This window comes from Leptonychotes weddellii, chromosome 10 (assembly GCF_054177405.1).
Source record: "Leptonychotes weddellii isolate Sample4059 chromosome 10, ASM5417740v2, whole genome shotgun sequence".
NCBI classification, from domain to species: Eukaryota; Metazoa; Chordata; class Mammalia; order Carnivora; family Phocidae; genus Leptonychotes; species Leptonychotes weddellii.
The window spans coordinates 88,115,116-88,124,977 of record NC_138378.1 but is presented as its reverse complement, the minus strand read 5'-3'; the positions used below and the strand labels follow the sequence as shown (position 1 = coordinate 88,124,977).

At 40.4% G+C, this 9,862-nt stretch overlaps 1 protein-coding gene across 2 annotated transcripts in view; it reads right to left on the bottom strand.

The window, feature by feature from the left end:
• Positions 1-179: 179 nt before the first annotated feature.
• Positions 180-9,862, bottom strand: part of RMND5A (required for meiotic nuclear division 5 homolog A) — a 62,970-nt gene continuing 53,287 nt past the window's right edge. Inside the window, exons 7-10 of one of the 2 annotated variants that reach the window (XM_031019479.2) lie at positions 8,100-8,202; positions 5,943-6,097; positions 4,541-4,628; positions 180-4,060 (exon numbers count right to left, since the gene is read on the bottom strand). In XM_031019479.2, the coding sequence (XP_030875339.1) occupies positions 4,565-4,628; positions 5,943-6,097; positions 8,100-8,202 (322 nt within the window). In that variant the 3' untranslated portion in view covers positions 180-4,060; positions 4,541-4,564. Of the gene's footprint in view, positions 4,629-5,942; positions 6,098-8,099; positions 8,203-9,862 lie in introns of both variants that reach the window. The other variant, XM_031019478.2, reaches the window with a different exon arrangement.

The window sequence follows — 9,862 nt, the reverse complement described above, 5'->3', positions numbered from 1 at the left end:
TTACATAGGAATACACACATTAACAAAGCATCTGTTATAGTTTTCCAAAACTCTATTATATCAGTCTGAAATTTATAAATTAGGTATATCAGAACTTTTTAAGTCAAAATGAAATCCCTGAAACTACTGGATATGGTGGACTTTGTCCAAAATCAAATGAACAGAGAATATGAATATGGTTTGTGTTAAATAAGGTTTATTGTTAGCTTTATTGCCTATAGTCTATAAGATGCAACTTTATTGTGCCTTTGCAAACAGGATACATTTCTTAAAAAACTGATCAAAATTTTCCATACATATAGCTCTATATGATAGATTACAGTGCAACACTATTCTTGTTACATAATTATAGAAATACTATAGAACCCAAGAGCACAGCGTAAGCAAAAGAAATACAATCCTGAGCCATCTGAACAAGATGATTTGATGAATCCTTTTAGTGTAAGTTTAGAAAACACGGAGGAGGAAAAAGAAAAATACATGCACGCTGCAGTCGTGAGCAAAATACATTAAATGCCTGTTCCTTGCTGGACACAGGTCGGGGCGGGGAACGGTGAGTCTCGGACACATGCACGCTCACTCACACTCCCATTTTCTTCTCCTGCTTCCCTCCCATTCCCGCTACATTCATTCCCACCCCTTCCCAAAAGAAAAGATCAGGCACTAAGTCCTAGTGAACCCCACATCTGCCTTGCTGGAGAACGTGAAGTGACTGCTAAAATAAGAGTGTAAATCCTCACCCACAACACGAAACAAAGCTTGTGCTGTCAGCCAATTCCAGCTGCTGTTGCCTCTTTGGAAGTAAATGAAGCATATGCTCACTACAGTTTAGCACTGTAGACGGAAATGTCTTGAAAACAAATCTTTGTTTTCTCTCCCTATCTCTTGAAGTAAAATCAACAGCGGAAAACTCACCCTAAAACTAATTGCCTCATCTGCTATTAAAATACATTTGTCATTCTATTTTTGGTATCTACTCAATTATAGTTCAGTAAGAACAGTTCATGAAGTTTGTACCTGCTTATGGTAAACACTATTTATTGTACCACATAAAACCCACCACAGCTGGACAGGCTTATGGAGCACCAGACCTTCTATGTATGTGTTCCTTGCCAACATTCCCTCAAGACCACAGCATTCTAGTGTTACCAAGGATAATGTACGTAGAGTTAAGTAATGAAAGCTATTTGGTTTGTGTCTTCACCTTACACATCCTAGTGATGAAATTAACCAAACCATGCCTTCCCTGAAAATGACCTGAGTCTGCTGACTAAGCAAACTGACCAGCTTTACTGTCAGTCCACTAATCAGAAGTTGAGCTGGAAAACCAGAGGGCTAATGTCTACCAGCAGCTTGTCTTGTGCGAATAACCAAGAGTCCTTGGTTTTTGCAATATCTGTTGTCCCAAAGGCTGAACCACTGAGGTGGAAATAACTCACAACATAAAGAATACTGAACAAACTACATACCTGTGGGACTACCTGGAGAGAAAAAGGATCCTCATTCCCCACATAATTTGGTGTGGGTTTTAGTGTCTCTGTATACGTCAGTTGCTACAGAAAAATCAAAAGATTAACTTCATACCTTTCTTATTTTCAATTAAATGCTCATACACTCACAAAATACTCACACACCCTATGAACATGAGGTGGCTCTTCTCTTCAACATTTTTAAAATCAAGAGGCACCAATACCCGTTCATTTTTGTATTAGAAGTTTCACATAATCACCACCAAAATAACAGAAATGGTATTTGTGATGATCACACTAAGGAGAAAAAAGATTGAAAGACAAACTTAGCCACTGTACTTCAGATTGTACTTGAAAGCACAGACGCTCTGGCTAAATCAGAATCTAAGGTTCTAATAAGGTTTTATTGGTTTAGCATAGTCCCATGGCCTTTGTCCATGACTGGTAAATGGAATGGTTCCTAAGGAAATTGAGGAAACCACTCTGAAACTCTGTTTGCAATGTATATTATTATAATGAGTCTGACTCTAAAAAAACCTTGGCTCTATCATGACCAGAGCGTGACAAAGAGCATCCTCCTGCGCTGCTGAAATACACAGCCTCAGCGATAAGGTCCTGACACCACTGCTGAAGGTGTTTCTAGAGTCGAAAGGACAACATGTTGTATTTCAGCATCTTTGGTTAAGGTCTGGCCTTTTCAAATCCACCTCTCCTTCACATTTAGTCACCAACGGTTTAAGTCCATGCAGTTAGTTAAAGGTCACAAGGCATAATTTTCATGTTAAATTGTCAAATCAAGAGTTTCAAATTTCTGGCCCTACCCTGCCCAGTAGGACTACAAGGACCTTACATAGGAAACTGTAAAATCAAATGCTTCAGTTAAAAGCATGCTCTTTTTAAAGCTTCATGAGCTGCACAGAAAACTGTCAACAGGATTCCCAACACTGGGAGAGCGACAAAGCAGAGTTCTGGCTTTCGTCCTTAAAAGTGGCCTGAGCCGACTATGTGAAGTGTCTGGCCCCCAAAATATTTACACCGGCCTCTTAAGCGACATCTACATTGTATAAATCTTATGTGAAGCCTGAATGTTTTTTAAGTGTTTGAGGTGGAAAGGTGAGACTAAGTTGTGAGTAAAGCTAAATTTGGCCTAGTGCGAAAAAAAGTAAAAACAAAAACCATACTCTGGATTGTAACTCAAAGTGAAATATAGGTCATAAACCAGGTTTACATCCTCAGCCAGAGTTGCCTGGAATTCTCTACCTTCTCTTACGGAGTCCAAGGAGTTTCTCTCTGCTCTTCGCCTTCACTGCTTTAGTGGAGAGAGGGGAAACTTTAGGGAGGGTTTCAACAGGAAAGCAGAAACACAGAGATAAAGTCCCGGTGGGGCCAACAAGACAGAGGTCGGACAGAGCAAGCACTCTGAGCAGGCTAGTCGTCATTCCTGGCTAGCCCACCCGGTACACAGCAGCACTCAGAGGAAGCCTGACCACACACAGCAGTCAAGCAGAGCTTTCCTGCAGTACCCCTTTCCTCTGAGACAAAATCCCTGCTCTCCCAGATAAACATTTCAGGACAAACCATGCGGGCTGGTATATGACTGCACATGCTGACACTTTCTAGGGAACTCAGCACCAAACCTGTTTTCTCCCTCCCTGCAAAAGAAACCAATCTGCAGTTTAAAATGCAAAGTGTCATGGTCCTCTTTCCTTCTGTATTTTCTTCTTTCTTTGTTTTCTTATCAAAGTTTTCCTATAGTGATGTTCAGTTCCATGTCAGATGAAATAAAGTTGCAAAATATTTGGTGATTCCCATGTAACATTCTTCTCATAATGAAGTGACTTAACGGGTGTAAGTCAGAAGTATGTCCACAGAATCCTTTCCATGTAGTTCGTTCATCATACAGAGAAAGACTCTTACACATGGCTATTTCTGGACAGTGCATTAAATGAAGATACCTCACAAGAGAAAAGATCATCATCTGTATCCATCAGAGTAATATACAGATTCACAGCCAATGAGATGATACACTTTGCAGAAGAGAGGCAATACAAAAACAGCAATAAACATATTCTGCACTACAGAAAATATGCTAACTTCTAACTTTAAGGATTTAAAGTAACGAGTCTGGTAACTGCATATTAGGACTGGAACATGCTTCTTCCCTTCCAGATGCACAATGTTTGATGCTGGTGCACATATATACACACACAAACAACACTGTGTCTGCAATGATATACAAATGAAACAGACAGCCAAGTCCTGAAGGCAGATTTCAGAGAATAGGGCTACCAAGACCAAGAGAGCAAATATTAACTTAAGAACACCTCTAACTTCAGAATTTCATTTTATTGAACACACTTTTAAAACAAGCACCTCTTGGCAATAAAAGCAAAGAAACAATAGTACTCCTTCCACTCTGTTCTAGTGGAAGACTTCTCACACCAACCTGCTAAATTCATGATGGAATTTGAAACAGGCAGCCCGCTGGGGCTACAAGCAGAGCTCAAATGCACATCTGCTGACTTCTCGGTGAGAGCTGGAGCAGAGGAAAACATCAAAAAGCAAATTGGGAATCTATCACAGCTTTCTTCCTTAAGCAAAAAAAATGCAAATTAGTTTTATAACCACAATTCAGTTTTTCAAACTTTTTCTGAAGAATTTTCATTTAATTATGTATACATAACAGGAAGTAAAACTTTTTCACAAACATTCTCAAACCTTACAATTATCAAGAAATGACAAAAGTAAAAGCAGGAGATATATTAAACACATGGCAGGGAGGTTGATTTCTGTTTCTGCTCTTAAAAAGTAAAAAAATCACCATATAATTAAGTACAAAAACCTGCATTGAATGACAACTGCTGGTGTATTTACTTGATCAAAAATGAAGACCAAGAATATAATAAAGCCCTATGATAATATTCATCTGGAGCACTCCCCTCAGTGTGTGTACACTAAAATGTTGGCAAAGTTTCTGGAGCATTAGCTTATATAAACACGGGAGTCCTCAGTTAGCTGCATTAAATGGAACGGTTCTCTTCTGAAATGCGCCACAATTCAGTTTCACTTACAAATTGCAAATTAAAGTTATTTCTTCAGAAAAATATCTGTTTGGCATCTCCTGGACTTTGTTCCATTGGACAATATGGACATTTTAATCTAAAGACAAAAAAGAAAATACTGAATCAAGGAACAGGATCAGTACTGAGCATTCAATTCTCATCTATAGAATATCTCTAACAATTACACACACACACACACATCTGTATTTTGTTTTGAGAGTTAACTGTGCTTTCTGTTAATATAACAGCCAAGCTCTGAAGGGTCACAAGTAAACACCAACCAAGCCAGACACTAAACTGAAGGCTCCTCTTCTGCAGAAATTAGTGAAAACTGTTTCGTAAACCAGACAAAGGCAACGGTTTTGAAAACTGCTTTTGCGGTTTTAAAAGTCAATCCAATTCTTCCTCCAAAGTTTAGGTTTTCCCTGTCTTTTTTTAAGATTTTATTTATTTATTTGACAGAGAGAGAGACAGCGAGAGAGGGAACACAAGCAGGGGGAGTGGGAGAGGGAGAAGTAGACTCCCTGCTGAGCAGGGAGCCCGATGCGGGGCTCGATCCCAGGACCTGGGATCATGACCTGAGCTGAAGGCAGACGCTTAATGACTGAGCCACCCAGGCGCCCCATGGTTTTCCCTGTCTTTAAACAAGTTTCAAAGGTACTGGTCACAGAATGCAGTGACGTGCAGCAAACGCGTCACGAGGTGCGGAGCCTAGAAGGGCGGCACGGAGCAGCAAGCTCGAGGCACCATGCAGCAGCTCCAGCAGGGCTGCTGCACGGGCTGGGAAGGGCACGAGTAGCTTCATTACATGCCAGGCCCTTCTTTCAAAAGAAAGACTTTACCATAACGGGTCTGAAATGAACTCCAATGAAAAATGTTCTAACTGCCTAAACTAGAAATAGGCTTTTGAGACTTTTTTTTTTTTACTAAGGTGGGCCCATTATGGGTAAAAAACTTTTAAATGTATATACTCTTTGAATTAACAATTCCAATTCTACAATTTACATATCACATGTAGATAAAATAATTCACTTGATAACAACAGAAGTTAAAGGTTCATTGATAAGGGACTGGTTAAATAAATTATCACATTTCCATAGGGTAGAATATTCTGCAGCTTTAAAAACGAATGAGGGCTCTCTCTGTAGCATATAAAAGACCTCCAAGATATACCATTAAGTAAAAAAAGCAAAGTTTAGAACCGTATATAGTGTGTTACATTTCGTGTAAAGGCAGGGCACAACGACAATGTACTGCCTACCCCAAAAGTTAAGATTAAAGAACATGCTTATAAATCTAATCACCAAATTTATGAACAAATAAAAAGACTGACAAAAAATCAGATACCACCCTCCCACTAAGTTCCGAAAGAAAAATGTTTTTACCAACATTTAAAAAGTCAGACACTTACTTGCTACCATTAAACATTTTATTCAGGGCATCTCTTGATATAATATGACCACAGACCAATTTCATGGGTGGGTTGTTATCTGTTGTTTGCTGACGAAGAATGGGACAGGCAAATATAGAGTGATACCAGCACTTTTTACCAAGGTCCACTTCAATCTTAAAAACAGTAAAAAGGCTCAAGTTATATTTCAGAAAACCATCTACAATGTTAATATGCACTGGGCAGCAAAAACATTTATCAGGCTACTCATCTGAATTTAACTTTTACAGCACTCTTACCTCAAAGATGGGTAGTCTTAGGGATCCAAGTGTTACTTCACAATTCTAGTTAACCTTCAAAATTATTTACAACACTACTTTTCAAACCGAATTCTGATGTTTGAGGAGTCAAAGGGAAGGCAATGCTCTAGAAGTCAAACACTCTTGAAAATTTGTCAGGATATACCCTAAGAGCAAAACCTACCAGAAACGCTGTTTTGTAGCACACTTAGGTGGGTGATAAAATTCAGTGTAATAATAATTCTTTTAAAGGCAGACTAAACAAGGTTTACTTTTGTGCAAGCTTCAGATCTGAGTTTCCCATGTTTTGTGTGTAACAGTCCAGAGAGAAAGCACCTGGAACAAGGACTTGACGCTCAAGTTCAGCAAGACCTTCCACAATCTGTACGTCAGAGCCCGTGGCAGGTGTCTCGATTATTCCTCTTCAGAGTGAGCAAAACAAACAAAAGCTATGAAGTCACCGAGCACAGTGACTCCACTGTGAGTCACACAGTGGCTCCACAGACGTCAGTTGTTTTCTTTCCATCTAAAATGGTTTATCAATATAAAGTCTACTACCCAGACTCTTTCAAGAATGTTGACAAAGTGTAACAGAATAATCCTGAGGAAAAACGGCCAGATCAGCACCTCCCATTGCTTTACTACCCTGACACACAGGTTTTTCAGGCAAATTCAGATTTCAGTATGCTCTATGCTAGTGCCAAATGTCAGAGATGCTCGTAACACCGCTGGGAAACTGCCAGACTCTTGCAGGCACCTGCCTCAGCAAAGCAGGTGAAGGCTCAAGTTCTTTTCCCGTGTTCAAACGAGCAGCAATGAAGCAGGGCAGCTGCCTGTATTTTGACCACACCCAGCACTGCCAATGCACCTGTGTCTTTAACCAAAACAGATCTCTGAGAAGCTGGGGCAACCAACTGACAGTCACCAGCTGGAAGGTATCTGCAGATAAACCTGTGCACAGGTGTGGCAAAAAAGAAGCAAAACTCCAAATGCATATTTAGCCTTTTAGGATCTCAACAGGAACCACAACAGGAATGGTAATTCTAGTCAGAGTTTTAGTGCCTGATCTGGCACTAGTGAGAGGTCCGGTGGGAACTCACATACGATGACCTTTGTCACTCCATGTCATGACTACTAGGGCAGCAAAACTGGAGTACCTACTATGCGTCCCATGTTATTGTGAGCATACCAATGTTATCTCTAGCCTTTAACAGTCCCATAAAGAGAAGGATGGTCCCCATTTTAGAGATGGACCAACTACTGCTTAGAGAAGCAGTGGAGCTGGCAAGTGATTGGAGCTGATGTTTAAAATCATGGTCTGTTCCATGACAGCAGTGGACACAGCACTGGAAGGCCACTGATGACTGCAGGTGTCCCAGGGACAACCTTTATTTTAAAAGCTATGTGCTATTTTAGTAAGTACAAATCCATAATCTCATAAATATCAATGCTTAAGACAAAACTAAATTTAACCAACTGACTCACTGCTTTTATATTTTCAAAGAATCATGGTGTAAGTGGTTTGTCAACTACACTGCAGAACACAGTGCATGCTAAGTGTATATCCCCCACACACCTGTGATGTCTTCCTTCATGAGTTCGCACTGCCGCTCTAAGTCAAAATTTTATTATTTTTCTAAGTCAAAATAAAAACAAAAACAAAAAAAACTCCAGTGCTTCCAAAGTGTACTAGCTTCCCATTTCTATTTTTTAATCATGTCTACACGTAACATAAAAGAATCCTGGCTGAACGGCTGTAATAATGTTCTCTGGTTAAAAGGCAAAAGGTTAAAAGGCAAAACACGCATTTTAAACCCTTACCATCCATGTCCTTCTAAAGGCAGGAGCAAACAAACAACCAACAGAAAGTGGAACTCACGGGTAATTCGTCTTTCTGGTTCCAAACCCCGGTGCACTGTCTCTGTTCAATCACGGCTTTGATGTTGATTAAAGCCGGCAGCGCCACACAGCCTGCTGAGAAACTGGGGGAGCAGAAGAGGAAACGTCAGTGCCGGGCCAGGTGGCAGACAGCCTGCTCCTGGGAAATGTCAGTTCCTCCAGACTCCAGGTGCCGAGGGCGCTAGCCACTGGACAGGGCACAGAGCCCTCTGCTTTGCTGAATTAGCACCCCAAAAAAGCTTTACATTTTACAAAACCACCAGATTCAAAAGGCTCTGCTGATCAGTCATGAATGACACTCTGAAACAATCTGCATACAGACCAGGACAGCCCCGCCCAGGGCAGAAGTGCTCATTTCTCAGATCTGGAAGTGCTGACAGTCAACACTCAGCTGAGTCCCTCTTCAGGACTGTCCTCACTTGAAGCAAGTCACCTGACCAGGGTCACATGTGATGACTGCTCTGTGTGAGGACACAGAAGCCCAGCTCTGCTGCCCCAATTTGGGACGATTCCACAGTCCCATCAGAGCTCCAGGGCTCCTCGGGGAGGGGCTGAGGTCTTTGATAAGACACTGTAGTCCAACTTACCCTCTGCCTAATTCTGCTGCTTTCATTTCTCCACCAGGGCTGATCCTAACGAACTTCCTGCATGTCGATCTCCACCATTTCACAATCTGTTCCCCCAGAGAACCTGACCTGCAGCCTGGTCATGCCTTAGAGTTAACTCGACCAGTGTCTCCTACGCTCAGGTGGAACACCCTATGGAACGCAGACGGTACCTTATTCATTTTTGTAGCCCACACAATGCCTGGTACATAGCAGGGATTCAAAACACTTGAGGAATTAAAGAGGAGAGAGCTAAAGGTCATTTTCTTAAAACAGGTTCATAAACTTCTTGGCTTCAGAACCCACTTACATGCTTAGATATTAAGAATCTCAAAAGACATTTGTTTTTGTGGGTTATATCTACCATTATTATACTAGAAATTAAAACTGAGAAATTTTTTTAAAATATCAATTCATTTAAAATAATAAATATATTACATGTTATAAGTAACATTCTTACCCAAAAAAAACCTCTATATTTTCCAAACCAAAAATAAATTTGTGAGAAGACTGGCACTGCTTTACATTTTTAACAAATCTCTTTAATGCCTAGCTTGATAGAAGACAGATGGATTCTTATATCTTCTTCTGCAATCTGTTCTTTTAATTGAAGTAAACGGGGAGGAAAAAAATCTAGCTTTAAACAGATATGTGGTAATTTAACTGCCCTTTCAGATAATTGTGATATTCCCCTTTAATGCCACACCAAAACTCAACAAAGGATAGTTTCTTTTTTTTTTTTAAGATTTTATTTATTCATTCAAGACAGAGATACAGAGAGAGAGAGAGAGCACGAGCAGAGGGAGAAGCAGGCTCCCCGCTGAGCCAGAAGCCAGACGTGGGGCTCGATCCCAGAACCCTGGGATCGTGACCTGAGCCGAAGGCAGATGCTTAACCATCTGAGCCACCCAGGCGCCCCAAGGGATAGTTTCTTAAGGTTAGCTGCAAAGTGAAATCTGAATCCTTATCATTGAATCTTTTTGTACCCTGCTACATTAAAATCCAATTGTCTGTCTCATACTGTGAATGAATCTTTTACTCACGTATGATTTTGTAAGATCACAGTGAATTTAGATCCTCTAAGTGTTAACACATTTCATTATACAATATCAAAGAACTCAAATTCATTAATATCACC